Source organism: Rhopalosiphum padi, chromosome 2, assembly GCF_020882245.1.
Source record: "Rhopalosiphum padi isolate XX-2018 chromosome 2, ASM2088224v1, whole genome shotgun sequence".
NCBI lineage: Eukaryota > Metazoa > Arthropoda > Insecta > Hemiptera > Aphididae > Rhopalosiphum > Rhopalosiphum padi.
Genome location: NC_083598.1, coordinates 67843504 through 67867085, shown reverse-complemented (window position 1 = coordinate 67867085; position 23582 = coordinate 67843504). Strand labels below are relative to the sequence as shown.

General features: G+C 25.3%; 1 protein-coding gene across 3 annotated transcripts in view; it reads right to left on the bottom strand.

The window, feature by feature from the left end:
• The window catches only part of LOC132920451 (receptor-type tyrosine-protein phosphatase kappa), a 128203-nt gene that overhangs the window by 59468 nt on the left and 45153 nt on the right, over positions 1 to 23582 (bottom strand). For all 3 annotated transcript variants that reach the window (XM_060982854.1, XM_060982856.1, XM_060982855.1), the window contains one exon: positions 13652 to 13764. In XM_060982854.1, coding sequence (XP_060838837.1) covers positions 13652 to 13764 — 113 coding nt within the window. The remainder of the gene's footprint in view (positions 1 to 13651; positions 13765 to 23582) is intronic.

Here is a 23582-nt window from a genome sequence, read left to right as displayed (position 1 = left end):
GCGGTTTTTTTAATACTTTATATTTTGACACAACGGCGGAAATTATATTAAAAAAAAATACGTTATAGCAATACAGAATTTTCGAACAATCTCGACTACGCGTTATCTGAATAATTTAAATACACGTTTAATATTATAATACCAGGGTTATTAAAACGATATTGCTTTAAGTACTTCCAGAAAGTGATGGATGAAGGGTTGGAAACTGATTATAATTATCATATTACAACCCTTTGTAGTAGTAATTCGTTTAAAAACGATGAAATCAAATAAGACATATCTATAAGAAAATAATAGAATCCTTGGGCTGTACATCCTACTATCCTAGGCACATTATTATTCTGCGAGCGAACACACATAATTTAAATAATTGTTGTAATAACAGTTATTAAATGGTTTTAAAACGAAGATCTTTTAGAATATGTTCTTTACGCGTATAATATAGATGTGCATGTATTGGTCGTATATAATACTATAATAGTAGCTGATATTTCCCAACAACTCGTATATTATATGCACGAGCAGGCGACTGATTGAATCCGTTCGCATATCTCATCGTCTTCAGAGCGGAAGGTGGTGTACACTGAGAAAATGGATTGCTTTCATACATTGGAGACGATACAACCCACATAACCACCCCTCGGCGTATATGTGCGGCTAGTGAAAGTACTTGCCGTCGAACAATTTATTACATCGTTTCAATCAACGTCTCATTCGGGTGGAAAGGGTTTCCTCTTTACTAGGTATTCTTTTTTTATTTATATAATATATATATTTCTGTGTAATATATATGCGTGTATATGTATATTTATATTTTGAAAAACCATCAAAAGAATGTGTACACGTTTATGAAAAAAAAAAAAAAATAATAATAATAATAATAAAAAATACTATCCTTTTGGATCCACCCGTGAACAAAACGCCGATATGCGAGATAAAAAGAAAACGTTGTGATTAACTTGTACATGAAAATTTCGTGTAATATTTTTCCAATGAATGCTCGTCGTTAGTCGTTATTATGATATTCGTATAGGTACAGGGCGTAAAATATTATACTTGTAGTAGGTAGTAAATTGTCAGTGACGTATTTAGTACACTGTATCTAGCTACTCCAAGGGCAGCTACTCTTAGAGGATGCAATTGACCTACCAGAACATGACTAAAACAACTATTCAGCGATTGGTGTATTTTATAATGTAAGAATAAAATATAATTTTGTGTTTGTTTATTTTAACTAATTTTCTAGGTATTCGTTTAGTATAAATAAATTATGTTTACTTAAAAACCTTAAATAATAATAGCAGTATATAAATTCTTTGGAAATTTTTAATGTTTAGAATCTGTAAAAATATGTGAAAAGTTCGACAAAGTAAGTAAAAAAAAAAATATTTATCTATGTTTATGAAATCTTAATACGTCACTACCGCTGAATAGAATGCTCAATTTTTACGCTAAATAATGTTTGAAATATCTTGTTTAATGGAGAATGATAATTTTTTAATTTTAAACATTTTTGTATGTTTTTTTAATTACAGTATTTAAAGAAAAACAAAAAGAATTTTTATTATTCATAAATTCGACACGTAAATTATACATCAGTTAAAATGACGGTCGTTAACTGTTCTGGTATTAAACAAGCATTTTGGCATTACCGTAAAAACCGTTAATTTAGTTGTTTAAAAATAAGAATTGCTGAGACTTGAGCCAAATCTGAGTCATTTACGATTTTATATTAGTGCATTAAAAAATGTAATACAGTGCATTAGTTTAATTAATACTGGTTAAATTATAAATGATTTAGGTAGGATATTAATTTTTTCTTTTTTAAAGTATTTAATAGCTGGGCTATTAAAAATAAGTTTACAATAACAAATTATGATATAATACAAAGTTAAAGTTAATTTATCATACATCTTTCATTAAAAATAATTTTAAATATTTTATGTTATTAAATAATAGAATATATTTTATTAATGTAATAACTTTATTTTGGAAGTGTAAAATAAACAAAAAATACATTTTGTTAGGTTAGGAGTATTCAATATTGGTCAGTATTCAAATATAATTTTCTATTTACAAAGTCAAATCAAAACATTGCTAAAATAATTATTTAAAACAATAAAAAAAAGATCAAACATTAATTTAGTTAAAAAGTTTTTACTTAAAAAACTTCAGTTCAATATTAACTACAAAAAAACAAAATAACTTTAAAAATACGTTGAATTTGATACACGTTTCTTTAATCTAGGAAAGAACGTTTCACTTTGTGAACTTAACAATGTTTTTCATCGTGCTTGTTGCAGTATTTTTTCTAATTAATAAATCTTCTTTAGTTAGTATTTTTTTAGCCTATCTGATCGTAAAATAAGAAAATGCATATCTACTTCGAATATCTGATTATTCTGATAGCTAGTTAGAGCATGGCTTACTTATGCAAATATATTGGTAATTAAATGATTACATTCCATATTGTGCCTTAAAATAAGTATCTAAGACTTAAAAAGTACTTAACCTGTACTTGTATTATAGTAGTCGGGAGGAAATAGAGGACGGTCAAATGTGTGCCGTGAGGAGTAAAGACAAACACACTCTGTATACATTTATTTATGACCAAGATTTGTTTGATATTTTAAAACGTATTAAAAACCTACGAGGGTGGCCGTAACAAAAAAAATAATTATATGCAGTGTACATGTTTATATAGACATTAGAGGCATATAATAGTTTAGAATAGCCAACGTGCGAATCCCAGAAATGATTGCGTGTGTGTAACTCTTTATTATTTTTTTTTTTAATTGAAACCAATTGAGTGTAAAGACGTGTGCGCAATTGGAATATTTCCAAATTGTTGCTGTCCAAAGTCGGGTCCTCGGTGAACAGTTATAATGTAGTCTGTGTAGTATTTTAGAGAAGAGGGTGTATATTATTATCTGCGCAACAAGCCAAAAGGCCCATTCTGTTTTAGGTTAGGGAAAAATAATTCATTTTTACGAATACGATTAAACGTAAGGGCCACTGAAGCATTATAATTTATATTAAAATATAGTAAAATCGTAATAAAAAGTCATATTAAAATATAAGAAAATACCTAATAAAAATAAGTACGAACCTATCCATATAACAATAAATATGTAAGTATTATTTTCCAGTTCTAGTACACAAATAAAAATAATGATAATATGTATACAAAGTAATATATTTTTAACGTACCTAACCTATTTAATATTAGGTTTGTTGAATACGAGACAAAAATATTTTAAAATAAATATTTTGCTCAAAACATTAAATTTAAACCCAGAATGAACCCATGTAAAATAATTTATACTAAATATATTGTACATTACAATAATTATTGTATATTATATTATTTATATTATTTTATTATTATTATGCACTAACCCAAACAAAAATATTCAATGAAATCCATTATTTTCCTTGAGAAAAAATAAATATCAAATTAATATAGTATCTCTACTACTTACGTGATTCATATCATACCGTATCATTTTTTCATAGACTCAAAAATTATTTAACGATATGAAAAAAACGTACAATAAAAATTCATCCAATACAATGCAATCTACTATAATAATACAAGCATATACTATCATGAGGCTAACACTGTAAAAAAACATTGAATTTTTCTCAAAAAGTAATTTATTTTTCTAGGTACTAAAATCAATTTTTTTATAATGTTAGTCACTATCTTAGCGTTTTTTAAATTATATGAATATTCAAAAGATTTATCAATGACTCTGTGATTTTAATGATTTTCTTTTTAAATGAGCTATAAACAATCGAGTCTTTATGAAAGAAAAACAATGATTAAACAGTTTTTGTCAATGATACCTTTCAAGTATTGTTCAATACGTTTATACGTACTCGTATTTAGTAAAACGCCATTATTGTTACTGAACTTTACGTCTTTAACCTTTTTTTTTTTAATCAATAGCTTTGTTTTTACTTCTCTACATAAAATATTTCTTCAGATTTGAGCAAAAAAAAAAATATATATATATATATTACAATGATCTATAAATAAAACTACATCACGTATTTATTATCTATTGTGAACGAGACGTATTCGGGATGAGGAATTTCACAACGTAAACTATTCTAAATGAAATACACTACACATTTAATATTGGCAAGAATATAAATATTTTCCAACGGCTGTTGTAACAAGATTTATTAATTAATAAATTATTTTAATGCCACAGCGTGTAGTAGGTATACAAATGTTAATACATTAAAACAAAAAAAAAATTTTACTATGCATCTACGAGCTGAGTTATTCATAAATTAATGTAGAGCCAAAAATCTGTTTTCTGTTTTTCGTGGTATAATATAATGTATAATATAAACATTTAAATATCATCTTCTTAAATTGATATATTTTAGGTAAACATATTCACAAGATAATATTATCGTAAGCGATTAAAATGCAATGACAATATGATTATTATAATACATTAATATAGTAAATAGAAGTGTTAACAAATTGAAAAATTTTAAAATATTTATTTAAAATTAAATAATTGAGTTATAAGTATTAATTGACTGTTAATAATATATTTATAGCGAGGTAGAACTGTAATAGTCATTATAAGTAAAATGCAGTTTTGTAAAAACTAGAGACATTAGGAAAATTTCTAATTGCCAATTTTAATTGAGGTCAAAGAAACTAGGTCAATTTTTATGTTAGTTTGTTTATATTGTGGGCATCTGATTTGGCTATCTCTGGGAATCGAATAATAAATTATATTATTTTACATAGGAAACGAATTAAAATAGTTTGCATTGCTCAATGATTTCAAACCACTATTATTTATATCATCAGACAAGTGTAGGTAATAATAGTACTAGCTATTATAGACACACACGATCAATGATCATAAATATTACTTTTTAATCAAAAACCATACGCTCAGGCATGAAAATTGAATCGCTTTAACTGGCTCAATATATAATAGTTAGTGAACCATAACAATAACAGCATTTAAAAATATATTTTGGTCAACGATTTAAATAGTATTATGAACTATTATGCGCATTATTAGCATCGTAATGTTTATAGTATTTATTACGATTGCAATACTAATATACATTTATGATACGTTATAGTAGTATAATAATCGGTGAACTGTTAGACGTCAATTACCTATTAAATATTGCATATAATAATAAATACTATCTTCAAGATTTGAGTTAGTTCATAGGTGTGTCTACAGTGGCAACCTAGGGTTCCTGGGTTGCCCGTGAAATTTTTTATTGGCACCGATCAACCTATTTTCAAGTTATCACACGGCTTAAAATATTTATTTAAAACAAAAAAATGTCTTAAGCATTGTTTATTTTGTTGATAATATGTACTCGTATTAGTCGAATTGACGTCTCCGTCCATTCAACAATCAATTTACAATATAACCGTATGATTCTTACTGCATATCGCAATATAATATTATAAAAATGGTAAATGGAAACCGTTAAAATTTATGATAAATATGAATTATTATTAAAACTAAAATGCATATAATTACTGTAGCCATTGTCCGTTAGCACGGCATGGAGTGATAGTGCCGATTACATCCGACTTCAGAAATACATAGTCTATAAAGTTAGACGACAGTACAGTTTAAATAATCGTATCTTTTATTCTAGTATTTTTTTAACAAATCACCATTCTCTAACATGATACAATTAGTAAAAGTAACAAACGTACAGTTAATCCGTGATTTCTATTATTATTCCCAATTTTTTTTTTCTAGGTTTGTAATTTAGTCTTGAGAAGATGGATATTTTTAAAAAGAAAAAAGGAAGAGCAGCTGGAGAATGAGATCGCAAAAAAGTTAAATTAATTCAAATTGCTAAATCTCGTCAAAATATAAAAGCCTTTTTAAATTAAAAAAACAAAAACAAAATTACTGTTGATAATAATAAAAACGAAAAAATTAAAGGTTAAGATTATGTGATAATTTAAAATGTTGATAAGTAGATTGATTTATGGTTCGGTGGTGTAATCCAGTGCTGTAGATAAATAATGTTTCTGGAGTTAAATTTAAAGATACTGAAATTACTGTCCATACTGTACATTATTCATAATAAGATAATACAAAATTTCTTAAAATTTATATACATTTTTAATTGTGGAAACTAGCCCTTCCCTCTTAAAATAATACAGTATTGGGTGCATAATAAGGCTTTTTCGGTTCATTAAGGTAGTGCTGGTCATTATAGTTGAGCTAACACTGCGGATGAAGTTTAGTCATACCTATGAGTTAGTCATCAACTCATTGTACGTATTTCTGATATTTGACTAATTTAATTGATTATTATTTGACTACTAACGCTTTTTTTTAACTAATTTTATTTAGTAATTTAGTAGTATTGATTTTATTACAATTAATATTTATTTCTATTATGTGATTTTTTACTATGTTAGAAATAATTTCTTTAAATTATATAAAACTATAATTAATTTATTGGAAGATTTACAATTTTTTAAGAATTTTCAGCTTCATTAATTTAATGAAATCACTAGCTTGAATATAATGAATTGACTTCATAGGCTCGAAATCCTACCCGTTTTTCTTTAACTTAATATGTGTTTTTAGTTAAAAGTGGTATATTTTTTTCTGAGTGAACACATAAAATTTAAATACTAAATTCTTATATTATATTTAATTAGGTAAACAGAATTAAGTTTAAATAAATAAATTTAAGAATATTAAAACGAATAAGTACATTAAACAATATCAAATATATTTTATTATTTTTATATTTGCAGTACCTAACTTAATTAGGTTTTTAAAAATATTATACAGGATATTTTTACGGTTTTTCAGTTTTTCAATAAATTATTGTCAAAAAACATTACTAAAAAACTAGATGACCGAGCCGAGTATTATAAAGTCATAGACGGACAACAAACTATATTTTAATATAATTTAAAACACATGTATAATGTGGGTCCGATATAATGTTATCTGTGCAGAGGGCACATATATTACATAAAATAGTGATTGCAATACTTTTTGGTTGTAAAAACCACATCATCTAGCTCTTGTACGGGTCAAAGGAAATTTATATGTAAAAAGGAAATGAAAATAACATGATATTATCGCGTTGACAGAGCGCGTGCGCATCCTCTCTGTCTATCTGTCCCTCACTCTTTTTCTTTCTGTGTCTGACTGTTTGTCTGTCTTTCTTTCTCTCTCTCTCTGTTTCCCTCACACACACTTTCTGTCTCTCTTGTGGACAGTCGTATCCGGCCTTATCCTGTTTTTCGAGGAATTGGGATCATCATTATTATGCATGTCACTTCAAATTCGCTGTTATACGAAAAATAACTTTCCTTAAAACGTCATCGTCGTCGTTGGTTGAAAAAACGTTCATTGCATTTCGTTCTATATTATTCGAAGATGGACCGTAATTATTTTCAAGCGAATCCACTGACGAGTGTTCAAACGAACTTCTTTAATGGTCTCTTTATCCGGTTTCATGTTTGGACCACGACATTTTGTTGTACGTTTTTATTATGTGCAATGATAATAGTATACGTCGCTACACCCTAATCGTTGTGAAATTGATGCTGGGGATACTATAAACTACTGCTGAGTACTGTACAAGAACTAGGTCAACCAACTTATGTTTTTTCTGGTCATTTTACAATAATAATTATTTATTATTTTCAACAGCACGTTATCACAATTCAAAATAACACAAATATTATTAATATATTTTCTAAGTCTCGTGTATATTTTAAGTTCGTTGAACTTTTAATATTAAATATTATTGTATGATGGTGCACTTTTATATTACTACAAATATTTGCCTAACTACCTAAATATATATTATGATACATATAAGTATACAATAGTAATAATAATATATAGGTACTCCCGCTGTAATTCCGTCGTAACTCCTGTGATTTGATTCGATCTAAATATTTTACTTGAAAAATCCTTTCGATATTGTATACGTTTACCGTGGCATTATAATAGTAGGTATAGATACTACAGTTGACGGTATTCAAAACGTTTGAAGTAGAAAGTATCCTGGTACATTATAATATATAGTATTAACCATATTTTCATCAATATAATTGAAGTATATACATAAATACGCGATATACGTAGGTATCTGGTATTTAGTATATACAGATATACCTGTGCCATAAAAATAGCCATGTTATACTATTTTTCATTGCTGGTAATATTGGTTTTAAATTAATATTACGAAAATGTGGGTAAAATTAAATTTTATAAATTACGTATACAAATAAGAAAGTTAACATTAAAAACATTTTAAAATATTTTTTTTTTTCTGTGAAAAGATTTCAAAATACGAACTATTCAAGTACAATTACTTTAAAGTTTAAATGGTGTCAATAAAAATATGATGCAAGTAAATAACGATTAAAATAAACAAATTGTTATTGGTATTCTGGAAAAAAAAACCGTTTAAATTTATAATCAACACTGTATTCGAATTTTAATGTCCTTCAAGTTTTATGGGTATTTTCATAGTATAAACATTAAATGAGGGTTCTTAAGTACACACGCTGAATTTCATTATTGAAACGGAATAAACGACCCTTAAATAATGAAAATACTTTTTTCTCAGAGTAAGTTTTTTAATTTATACGGATATATATTTATAGCTACATATTCGTTTTTAATTTCTACTAAATAAACAAATAGTAATAATGCAATAATAAAAGCAAATGTTATACAAGTAGTTGTGGATATTTATAATATGCCGTGGAAAATATTATAGTACAAAACACATATTTAATTTTTTTTTTTTTTTTTGTTATTTTATTGTAATACACAATCTGTATTAAGTTCACAATACGTGCGAGAGAGAAGTAGTTATAGTAACTTGTTGAAGATACTATACATTGATGGAACTCTCCTGGTAGTAAGAATATAATATTATTATTATTTCAGGTATTTGTCGTTACAAATATATATATATAATAATTTTGGAAACGTTTATGTATGTTTAAAAATGTTTTTTTAATTTTTTATTTACGCAATACTTACATAATTTTCTTACTTGGTGAAAATTCTAACGGAATGCATTTTAATATAATATATTGTTTTGACCGTTTTAATAGGGTTAACATAAAAATTACACAAGTTTGAAGATATTTTCATTAAAAATATGTTAAAACTAACAAGATATTATTTTTATAATAATATGATTAGGCACGGATAAGATTAATTTCTTAATTTTTATTCTGGATTTTCCAAAAAAAAAAATGAAATATTTACTATTCTATAAAAATTTGAAAAAAAATTACAATTTTAATAATATATCGACTATTACACATAATATATAAGCTAAAGAATATTATCTTATTCACTCGTTATTAAATTGAATAATTAATTAATAAAAATGATACATTACATTTTTTAGATTAACTCATATAAATAGTAATCATTTAAAAAAATATATAAGTAAATGCAATGAATTGTTTACAAAAAAAAATATCGCTTTTTATTGTTAGCAGTGCATGAAATATTATATCGCCTTATCGACATCATAAATTAAGCTCGTTAAGATAAACTGTCAAAAATAATTTCGAAATAACAATTTTCCATTTGATATACTTTTAAACGTTGACCGTTAATTAGAGTGCCCGCTATTTAGAAGTATTAATGTATTTTTCCCATAACACTCGACGGGACCAAACAAATTTACCGTTACATAGAGGTGACCGTCATATAGAGGTGACCGTTAACGGGAGTTTTATTGTAGTTCTAAGTTATAGGTATCTAGGTATTTATTTATATATTGTTTAATAATCAATTGGTTTTAATTTATTTAGTTTTAGTTATGGTTAATAATAATTTATTAACTAATTATCTATAGGAATTTTGATAACAGCATAGTAATGTACACTATAAACATTAATTGGAGCATCATTAAATGCATATACATTTATCGTCTTTAGTTAGACTGACAACGAAGAAACTAGAAAGGTGTGATAACTCTTAATTTTACTAATCATTTATTTAATATTTTTGTGGAATAGCAGAATCCTCTAGCTACTATTGCTGTACCATCAGTATACGTACATGAAACTTAATTAAATCAACATTCACTTTACATTATTTTATTCTAGCATATCATTTCAAACAAAAATAATATACAATAAAATGAAATAACATTTTAAACGTAAAAATTATTAGGTAACTTTTAGATACTTAAATTGAAATATATATAATTAAAGTCCTGCAGTCATAGTTATACGTGGGAATTTTTAAGGCAGTGAATATGTTAGCAAGTACACAGTGCTCAAATAACTAACAAGATAAGGATATGCCATACAGCTCAAGACCATTAATGCGGTTCGTATTAATATGTTTCAGTGGTGAATCGATGCCCATTAAGCATTCTTAATGGCCATTGTGATAATGAAATATTTTCTATGATCTTACTCATTATGTACCTACTGATGCTATTCAACTCGTGTAAATTGATTTAACGATTCCATTTATAAGTTATAACGTGCTAACGACGTGTACGCACTAGTCTTTACTGCTGCAATTTAGTTTGGTAGATATTTCGTCAGAATTCGAGTACGCAAATACTTACCTATACAAAATCATTATGTGTATTGTGTTAGGTACCTGTATAGTTTCAATTGAATGATAGTCCCCACTATAGTGCTATATTGTTGATTATGATCAATGGAAGTATAGCTATATTATTTGTTAAATTGTACGTGTATGATATAATACTTATAGGTAAAAAAAAATGTCATCGGTATTAAATGAGTGTGGACGATTCGACATAATATTGTATATTTCTATAAGTATTAAGTACTATGAGCGTAATGATGATATAATAAATATGGGGTCTAGTATAGTAATATTATATTTTGAGATATTACCTAACCATTTTAAAAACATTAATGTAACAATAACGCGAATGATTGAATTATAGCATTTTATTATAAGCAACAATGAAATCGATGGATTTTAACCATGAATTTTAAGTCGGTTAATATTGTTCAAACAATAAACAATGATTAATAAAACATGCATATAAAAACGTTTTGTTATTACATTTAATACTTACGTTAATGATATTACAGTTCAATGTAGCTATAATTTTTAACTTACTTAAAAAAAAGTGTTATTACCAATATCATAATTTAATAATAAATGTCATCATAAAGTTATTCGTATTTGAGAAAAGTTGAGTTAAATATATTATAATATAGTACATAAAAAAAATGTTATATCTTCTATATAGATAATAAAAATTTGAAATATATCATCACCTAGAACGAATCTAGCATATATTATGTTCACATTTTTAAGATATATTCATTAATTTGGACAATAAAAATTAGACATTTATTTCATTGCGACACTTTGTAAATCTCAAACTCTGTTCGTATAAAAGATATTTATATAGGTATGCAACTTTATGAGCACTAAAAAAAAAATAATATAAAACAGTAGGCATGGTGATAAATTTTTTATATTTAAGTTTCAATAAAAACATTTTTATTTTACACTTCACCGAATTATAATCACTACTATCGAGGGGTTTTATTTAAAAATAAAATAATATTTTTGACTTTTGTATCTCTACGTGTATAGGATATTTAAGTACATTTATTATACATATATATATATATATATATATATATATATATAGTAAATACATTATAAAGGCAGTTTCTTGCTATATATCTTGTATATTATATAAAAAAATAGTTACACTTTATACTTCAAGAATAGTTATCAAATATTCATATCTTATTACAATTACAATTAACCGATTAAATTAGGTACAACACTAATTATGATTATACTTCTTTTTTATTTTGGTAAATAATTCAGGACTAAAAAACTAAATATAACGAACATATATCATATATATGATTGTGTTTGTAAAGATTAGTCCAACTTACTGTTAACATGCCTATTAAGTATTATGAATAATGAAAGTAACCAAATAATTCTAATATTTGAAAAAATAAAATTCAAATAATAATAATATCATATAACTTCAAAACTAGAATAATATTTTACTAATATTAAATAGTAATGAATATTCATACTTAAATTGTTACCTTTTTTTTTATTATTCAATAATTTAAAATAAATTAAACTATTTTTGTTTATTAATTTAATCGTATAGCGATATTTATGAAAATAAACTAATAAATAAAAATGGGATTGTTAAGTAATTACTCATAAATTATATTGTGTTTTCTAGGGTATTTTTTTTATATTTTGTTTTATTTTTTATTATAACCTGTAAACTTTTTTAAATATTAAAATAGGATTCTTAATATATGTACTTTTAATGTCGATATAATAATAGGTATAACGAAAAAAAGAAGTGTTTAATATTATGAATATTGTATTTTTATTTCAATTATCTAATTAATTGAAATATTTTATTTTAATAATTTCATATACAATAATATACATAAATCATAATTTATAAATAATACTGATATCAACTTTTATATTGTAAATTATCTGTTTCATTTTCATTAATATAAATATTATACGAATTTAGAATTTTTATTTTTATGACAGTATGATATTATAGCTTAATACATTAAAACATTTTATGTGATTTTGTATCAAATCATTTGGTCATTTCTTATTTTATTCTAACAATTTTTTCTCAAAATAAATTACTAAATATGTTGTAGCATGTAGATGATATATAGTTGTATACTTAACTTAATGATTTTAAGTTTATCACATTTATACGTATATTGAACATTACTGTGGAGAAATTCTAAATACTAATGCACTATAATAATTTATTTGAAGTTAACTGTAAGTAAGTATAGCAATAATTCATTATAATGAACTTACTAAAAAAAAAAAAAAAAAAATAGTAATAATAACAATACAAATAATATAAATTACCAATAAGTTTTTGAAATATAACATGATATACTTTAAGTAAGTTAGTAACATACTCACAACCTTCAAACTTCTTTGTAATATGTACAAATTAATATAATAATTTTATTACTCATTGATTGCATTCATACACACATTATGATTAGGTATTTGTTTATATAAAATTGAATGGGTTACTAGAAAAAATATATTCCTTGCGTAAAGGTTTACTAGTGTTTTCTAAAGATTTATTTCAATTTCCGTAATTAATTTTTGTATACAATTGGTAATAATATGTAAAATATTGGTTAAGCTTATTTTGAAAATTACTATTATAATATATATTTAAAATTAACTGTAGGTATCTATATCATGATATAAATAGTTAATATATAATTTTTGCAAAATATGTTGTGTCGTTATGTGCATATCAACACTTGCATATTTAAGTTTTACGACTTTATCATTCTTATGTTTTTATGACTAATTATTTATCATTCTAATTTGTTTTTATTTATACATTTAATTTATTGTACTGTAATATTTATTTTATTCTATTATTTGTCGACAAGAAAATAATTTAAATTCCGACACTAGAATTAATGTTGGTGAAGCATTTTAAATTTTGATAAAATTAAATTTATAGCTTAGAAAAAAAAATATGTTACTTAATTTATTAAGTATTATAGACATATTGTACTAGATACTATCGCTGGTGTAATAATACAGTGTTCACTGTACCTAATGAATATAATAATTACCTGGAACTCTAATTTGTACAGCACTGGATATTTCCGCCTCTGATCACAGTGTTTGACAAAACATTCTTTTGGGATTTTTTTGTCGCCAGATATCACTCCGTTAGGCCCCACAGCTACAAACAGATAATTAAAATAATAATTATAAGAAACGAAACATAATTTTTGATAATTAATGATTAAGAAAAATGATAGTTTAGAGAATCAAGTGCAATTTTGTATTTATAGAGGTTCTGTTTCTACCGATATACTTCTATAATTTAATACTTATATTTAATTTGATAAGATAGATACTAAATTTATAAATTATAAGCTTTTAATAGATTGAAATACAATCAGTACATTACTTCCCTGCTGTGTATATCGATTTACTGTTAATATTAGAGAGTAGTCGTCATTGTCCAAAACAAACTTGCATGGTTTACTTAAAATCAAGAAATCCAAACAAGATTATTATCTGTGTGAAACACAACCCAATTGTATTATATTCAAGTTTTGTTTTTACATTAACTTGTTTCGAGCTGCTACCTAAATCGGCTATATAATCACAACAACGAAAAATAGCGTCGTCTGCGTTAAACAAACGATTTCACATTTCAGCGAATAGCGATAGCGAAAAAATGTTTCCCATTTAAACGTTGAAAACTACAGATACCTCGTGAAACCCCACCATTGCCACTATTTTTTCATCACTGGGAGTTCCATTAAACTTAACGCGTGTTTTTCTATTTTTTAAACGTATGGAGAAAAAGCAGTGACACTGAAACCTAAATTCTTTTTTAATTTAGAGGCTATAATAAAATGTTGTAGTGAACTGCATCATATTTAAATATGTCGGCAAGCCCAAATAATATAGTGTATGTAAAATGTACACGAGTAAGAACACATTTTTATTGAATGAATTAAAAATATATTTAATTGCTTTGACGGATTTACATGATCAATTATATTTCTTATTTTAAAATCCAACTGAGAATTATATTAAAACCGTATTATTAGATTAGCTTATTTTTTATTAAAACCATGGACAACAAATGAAAGCAATAAAATAGGTGACATTTTGTAACTTTCGTTACAAAGCTCTTTTTTTATCAATTGATATTATTATGCCCAAATTAAAAACTAAATTTTGAAATATGTTTATAAACACTGAACAAAACATAGAGTGTAATATCTTAGGAACTCTGCTATAAGTCCAAGTAATCCAGTAGCTGAGTCCCATTTTAAAGACTATACATTGCTCTAAGTATTTTCTCATCAATCATCCGTTATATTGCTAAAGTGGTCTATAACAGTTGAATTATTACTTGAACTATTGTCACATTTATTATAAAACTCAGTAGAACCATTATTTAAGAATAACCACAACTTGAATCAATTTATTATTTTTATTATAAATTTAATTTAAAAATATATAATAAATTTTAATGTATTTATTTATACTTTAGACACTGTTTATTTTATGATAAAAATTAGATCACAAATAAATTCATGTTAAATTAAATGTATTTATCATTGTTTAGATCATCATTAATCAATTTATTTCCAAACATATTATAAAAATTGTAAAACGAATTAATGTTTTTTTAATGATATATATATATATATATATATTATATTAGTAAAAAAATAACATAACAAAATAAAAAGTAAAGTCCGGAATCCTAATTAATGATATAAAGAACCCAATCTCAATAAAATCAAAGAAAATAAACATTAAAAAAAAAATAATACATTGTTTTATGAAAACATTTTATTAATAAATATTCAATTGTATTAATAATACATTTTAACATAGATTAATCTTCATTTAGACTGGTTATACATTTTGCAACAATACTAACGATCAAAATGTAATAATTTTATTTGTAGGTTTAGAACCATAGAATTTGTTATGTAAAATGTGTAATTGAATGAAACTGAATGATTAACGTAAAACTAATAAACTGTATAACAATTTGACTAAAAATTAAAACTAAATTCGATTTTCACCTATATTGATGTTTGTTAGAGGGTAAAGGGGTTTACAATTTATGTAGGCGCATAATAAATAAATTGTTTAACTATAAAATGACTGGAAATAACTGATGGTTGAACATAAATATTTTTAGTATTTTTTTATGCCTACAATTTTCGATGAAATATTAATAATAATATAATATTATTATTATTATTATTTGCATAATACGAGAAATAATTGGAAAATAAAACCATAATATAACCTTATTATATTGTAGGTAATCAACGTGTCACGAATATTTTCCATAAGAGCACACTTCTTCATAGTTATTTATCGACCCAAATTAAATAAATTACTAACGGGAATTGCCTTCCCCGCTTCCACACATTGTTAGCTAACCTCCGAATCAATATTGTTTTGCTCGAAAATAGGCTAAAGTGGACTACTTCAGTTTCTGAAATGTTTACTATGATCCCTAAAACTACGTACCTATGTCACGTTAGTGTATTGGAGTGTAGTATAATAGACATGTCTATTGACTTGTTCGGATTATGAACGTTTTATGGGTTCTCCACCACTCCGGTAATAAACAATCATCACCAAAAAGCGGATTAAGAGCAATTTTAAAAGTTTTTTTTGTTTTTATGTTGCTTGCCTTTTCATTCATTCATTTATTTATTTATTTTTTTTTACCAAAGTTTATTGATACATTTTTTGATATTTATTTTTTTATTATTGATAAAAATTGAAAAATAATAACAAACGCTTCATAAAAATATAAACTTTAATGTTCTTGTAATCTTTTTATTATTATTATTATTTATTATTATTATTCAGTTCTATTAATTATTATAAATTATAATTAATAATAATATAATACATACATATAATTAAAATAATTCGTTCTTTTGGTACCAACATTTTACTTAAAAAAATTAAGGGTTTTCGGGGAAATAAAAAGTTTAATTATTACGTATTACTGTACAGGTATAATAATAATAATAAATTAGATCTTTAATATAATGATATTGATATCCATAATAACACTTAACAAAACTCACCAGAAAAGAAACGTTTCATAACAATCAAATATTATATCAAATTTTAAAATACGCATTGATGATTAAGCGAATATTAATGATGACTTAACATAATATATTGTACTATATATTTGTATATAATTAAAAACAATACACCTTTTTATACTTGTTTAGAATTTTTTTGTAAATAGGTAATACATTTATTATCAACGTATACAACTGATATACGATTTCTTATTTTTTTTTTTATTAATTTCGAATTTTTCTAGTTTTATGTTAATTTTTATTTGTACTTATATTTTACAATATAATAAGTAATTTATGTTAAATTATACATAAAACTAATTGTTTTATTATATTTATTTTAGTAACTTTTCGTTTGATCAATAAGTTATGATTGCAATATACATAAAAGGTTATTGCTCATTAGTTATTATAATGAGATTAATATTTAGCGTTCCAGATTGTGCAAGAAAATAATATTATTACAGAAACATTGATTATTTTAATTGTATTACAAACACTTAAAAAAAATATATTTAAGTATAATTATATTATTATAAATCCATTACAAACTAAATAAGTTAAATAACGTATTTAATTCTTATAAAAATATGAATTTATAACTTTCAAGAATCTCTTCAATTTAATAAGCTTGAAAATGTATTATTATAACGTCTTTAAATCTAAATAAATGATGTGCCAAATCTGAGTATTGAACTGTGACAACCGTATTGTACCTATACTCGCCATTCATTTTCTTTTCTCATTTATGACACAACTGTGGACTAGACCTATATATAAACTAATGCATCATGTATTAATGTACTCATCTTCTTCATTTCCAAAACTCAAATGTCTGTGCCAATATGGCGTTAGTTCAATATTATAGATGTAATGGCAACGTGCATTTAAATGTATACAGAAAACTTTTTTTTTTGTGAAATAAAAATAGGCAATGACTATAATATTATAATTTCGGACCCATGAATATATCAGCCACAGTTATGTAACATTTTAAACATAGAACGTTCTTGTGTTTAGTTGATTTGTAAACACGCGCTATTCACATGCTCATTGAAAATATTATTTAAACTTTATTTCATATTAGAAAACTTATTTATTATACACTACAAACGAAAGTCATTGTGTGTTCTGTATAATCTATTTGACTAGAATACAACATACGCAGAACTTTAAGACAATAATAGTTAACTCAAAACTTTTCGCAACACCACATTGTTATACTATACATGTACTCTAAAACTTAAATAAATCTGCTGATGTAGCTTAATTCAATTGCATAGAATTTTGAGACATTCGCCATTTGCGTGGTGTTTACAGCTAAATAATTGAAATCATCACACATAACTTGGCGTCACCTAAAGAAACCGATCTTCTCACGTCTCACGTCTATCACGGTAACATCATAACTAAACCGGCTATCAATCAATTTTCCACCAATCAAAAATCCGTCAGAGACCTAATTATCGAAAACCATGATGTCAAGTCGTAATTTAACTTTTGACATATTTTTTTTTTTTGTACTTTATAAATCGTCAGCGAATAATTAACGCTGAAAATCTGAAAACGTTAAGCCCCCACGCAATTTATCGGTGGAGATAAAAACAATAGTGATGACAATTGTATAATTCCTTGCTGTTATAGACGTCAACCGACACAGCCGCAGCACAATCGGATGCAACCCTCCCCGCCCCAACATAATCTAACGTTTTCTGCGTACGACTTGACAAAATACGACAGCCCTTTATAATACACAGTGAGATTAGTAATGGTATAGGTTACCAATCACGAATCGTCTCGATTTCTCAATCGCTCACCACCACTGACTGAACTACAATGACGTGTTTCCAAGTTTTGTATATTATTAACATAATATATATCATTATAATCGACATCATACGCTTGCCTTCAATTAAAAAAAAATATACAGGTAACACAAAGGATCACAATATACCGGTAATATACGAGGTACACTTATAAACAACTAACGGTAGTCATAGCAGAACCCAACGATAAAACATAGCGCCGGTAGTTTGATTTATATAATTAACGGATCACTTTGTCTATAGTATTTCTCAATCACAACACAAGACATTATCTCATGTATGATAATATGTGATATATATGATTCAACGAAATAATAATCATATAATACCGATGACAAACAAAGGCATACATTTCTAGAACCGAGATTAACACCGCGGTGTCACTGTGCACGTAGACTGTATACAGCCTACAATCTAGATATTCTCACTGCTGTACCTATACTATATATATTATAATGTTGTACTGGATTGCACTTGATAGTTTCGATAACTCATCATAAAATTCAGTCTTTACTGGCACTTGTGGTACGCATATAGTGCATACGGTGAGGCGGCACGATATATCACGTCGAGTCGTCGTTCGAGAGGGGTATGTAATAATATACTAGCTGATCCTGCTCGACGTTGTTCGTGACGAATCAAATAACTCCAGTAAATTTACTCTGTATTAAACTCCATTAAACGTTAACTACACGTATTTTTAACACATTTATGTTGGTGGTTTTGACCAAATTTTTAATACAGATCTATAATTGTATCCAATTATAATAATTTATGGCAACATTGCACGAAAGTCCCCGTGTGAACCTCTTTTTAAAATTCCAATTTTAAAATATTGACTTTTAAGTGCACGTTCTCGGGTAGTTATTAATTTACTAAAGAATTTGCATCAAATTTCAGAATGACAAGTTATTATCTCAAGTTATTAATGTATCACACACTCATACACAATACAAGTATTACATGTTATAAATAATCATTATGCAAGTGAAAAATAATATGAAACTGTATGAGATACGGCCAATGTGTTTGTATGTGTATAAATATATATATATATATAAAGTTTTAAAGAGTTTTACTGCGTATATATTCTTACATTATGCATATTATTGTATAGTGCATCTATATTATGAATTTCGATATCACAAATCAGCCAATAATAACCCTCTAAACAATAACAGACTATGTGAAAAGAATAAACAAGTTTTTTTGTACATACTATGCAAGCCGAATTAAAATGCATGATCGCAGGCCCCCATCAATAAAGAAAAAATATGGCCTTATCTTTATCCCTGTTTGAAGTTTGAGCATTGTCTAATATTAGGATCATGAGTACATTGATATGTTTATATCATAGACTTTAGACAGTTCTTGAATTCTTATTTTGTTTACTTTATATTTATAATGACTGAAAATTAATAATTACATATTGTATAGGCTGCAGGCACTGTACGCATGACGACTGTTTTAAGAAATAGTGTGTGTATGTGTGTGTTACATTCTGCTATTACGCTGACTAGAATAATATGCATTAGCCGCCAGGTAAATTTTAAAGAAAAAAACAGCATGTATTGAAGTTTGTATAATATCAAGTACTTTACACAGAATTTAATATCTAATGGGATGAAGACACCTATATTTTCACATCGCACTGGCTTTATGGCATATAACATGTATGATGTCATATATTATTTATAAATATATGGATATATTATATAAAATGTAAAAAATAAATAAATAATAGGTCGATGGACTAATAAGGGCACTTACTTTTCGCGTAACGACGTATACTCGAGTATACTGTTAACATTTTATATTTGTATTTACATCGTTAATATAATATGTAGAGGTCACTAGAGGATGACTACGTATATAAAATAAATACAACTATATAGTAGAGCTTAAACTTTTAAAAACATAATATGCAGGATGGTAACTTAAACGAAAATTAAAAAACAATCCGTTTTTCATAATTTTATAAGACTTAATATCCGGTTAAATGTCAATTTAAACTTTGAAATGTCACGCTAAGTATTTTTTAACTTTTCCTGTTCAATTTGTTCAGAAATCGTGTACTTTTTCAGTTTTTCAATTTAAAAACAAAAACAATGTTAAATTTAAATATTTCATACGAAATATTTGTTTCATATTTTTTAATTTACTTTCGAGGATGATACTTGTATAATTGTATATACCCGTTCAAATATTTTTATATGTTATGCTAAATTACCTTATATTGAAGCATATCTTTGTTTGCTAGTCATTAACATTATTTACCTACAATTATAAGAATAATTGCGAGTTTTTGGTGAATCGCGTTAATAACCATATGAAATGGGAAATGTTGATATTAATTAAATATGGGATAATTATAAATTATGATTACAATGTTTGTCTATAGACTATAACTGTACGAGACAGGTTCAGGTAAATTCATTAATTAAAATAGATTATAAGAATATACAACCAAAAAGTTGTGATATTGGGTTATGCACTGCGCATTAAATTAAAATTGGACAGTGCTTCGATTTTCGATTTATTGGACAATTTTGTTGGACTTTATTTTCATTAGTAGAATTTTTTCTTTAGAAGCTTTACTCCAACAACATCACATCTTTTCGAGTGTGCATTTTTTAACGAATACAAATTTTTATCTCGATTATTTGGACATTATTGGAGCATTCCCAAATTTTGTCGGAGTTAATTTTTGTTGGTACAGCTTTTTTAAATTTTAATGAGTTACTTTAACAGCACAACATAACGTTCTAATAAATTGGCCAATTCTTTATGCATGGAGTAGTAAATATCTAGTTCATATTGTTTACAACGATAATTACGTGTGTATTTTGTCAATAATCTAATAATGACCGGCGAATAACGCAATATTTTCCGTAATTTACCTTAATATCTGCTTATATAAAATAATTCGTATTGTTATTAAATTACAAGATACATTTATAAGACATACACTATTGCACTCGATGATATATCGTTTTTTAGTTTTGATTATGTATTACACTATATTATTGCATTATTTACGTTACTTCATTAGAAATTAAAAATACGTGCATTGTAAAACCTCAAGTATAATGTTTAATATATTGCTTTAAATATTTATACTGATGCACGAATAGATAAAATATTACACAATTTTTTTCCAAACGTGGTTGACGTTTAATATTTAGAATATTAAATCTTTATAGGTACCTAATAAAATATTATACAATATGTATTAGTTAGGTACGTATATAAAAATGTAAATAGAAACATCGGAATAAAAGTTAATCCGCAGGTAATATCTCATTAGGACGTGCATTAAATAAAATAAATATTTTCAATTTTGGTTAAAAAAATATTGTGATTATAATATTATTATTATCACTATAAAATAAACTCATTGATCTTATTAAAAAATATAAGAACGAAGTTAAATTTGTTTTTTTATTAGCTATTATACGCAAAAAAGATTTCAAAAATAATACCGTTGTCCATTATGTTGTATAATTTTTTTTCCCCAAAATATTTGAAATGATTATTTAGAATTTAAAAACATTCTTACGTAAAAAAATAACTACTGAATATATATTGTATAATATGTTTTAAAATCTTAGAGGATTTTGAAACATTGATGCAAATAAAATTACTTATAATCGTAACGGATTAAAAAACAATTATAATTGATCAAATATTTATTTTATTTTTAAATATCAACGAATACTTATCATATTTTATCATTATAAACAATAGGTATATAAATTCAAATTTTTTTGAATGGATTATTTCAACTGAATTAATACATTTATAAAAAGAATCTCTTTAAACAGCTTACGTTTCTGAATTATATCACCTCTTTGATATTTTTACTATATTTTCATGAACTATACACACTATTATTGAAATTAAGATTTATACCAGTAATCAGTGGTGATTTTTTTTTAATTACAAGTCAAATACGATTAATTTTGAAATAAATTTTATATGTTTAAATATTGTTATATATACAGTAAGTTACATAATATAGGTAAATAACAACTAATAAATATTATTAATATGTGGATTTATACTCTGTACTAAAAAAGTATATTATATATTTAAATTTGTTATCAATCTTTAAAAAACGATTTTTATATTTATAATAAATTACGTGGTGTCGAAACCAGTCATGTAACTCACGCAGCAATTAATAATATTATATTTCCGACATAGGTATTATATAAATTATAAAGTGTGGGTGAAAGTCGTTAATTATACACACTTTATCAAAATAATAATTTAATATAAATGTAATAATATATTCTTGCGATTTGTAAATCGTACACCTTTATCGTGTCATTATTTGTAACAGAAAATGTGTACAATTTTCTCTCGCATTTTCACATAACGCTCGAATTATTCTTACTTGTTTGTTTACATTTCGTTTCTTTTTTCCCTTTTCTAATTTTATATTCTGACAGATTTTGTTTTATATTTATATATATATATGTGTGAGTGTTTTTTTTCTTTGCCACATTTATTCAATCTTATTCCGCCGTACTACTATTATTTACGATGTATCCTCTTATTCGCCACTACAAGATAGACGCCAAAGCACAATTGGGAATATCTTAAAAACTTATGCCATATAGAGCGTTATACTAATACGCTATTCCGTTTTTTTTTTTATGTCAATTTAAATATAAGGTTTTTTTAAAACATAGTTCCAATCATTAAATTAGAAAGTCAAACTGCAATTTCGACAAAAATATAAATTGACTAATTGAAGAAACTGGAACAGTAGTTATTTTAATTTTTTAATAAATATGTGTTTCTAATTTATATAATGATTAAAATGGGTCTTCGTTTATTCTATGATATCCTCTACAGAAATTTTTATACTGAGATATGTGAATACTTTTTCTTAATAGTAAAATATAAAAAAAAGGTGTTAAGAGTTCCTAGTCATTGAGTATGTTATTGTAACATATGTGTTTCATTTAAGTTTAATGATAATTACAAGCATTCCAAACACAGACACTAAGCGGTTTGCTAATCTATGTTTCTTTAGTATTTTATATTATATTTATACAGCTATCGGAAAATGATTT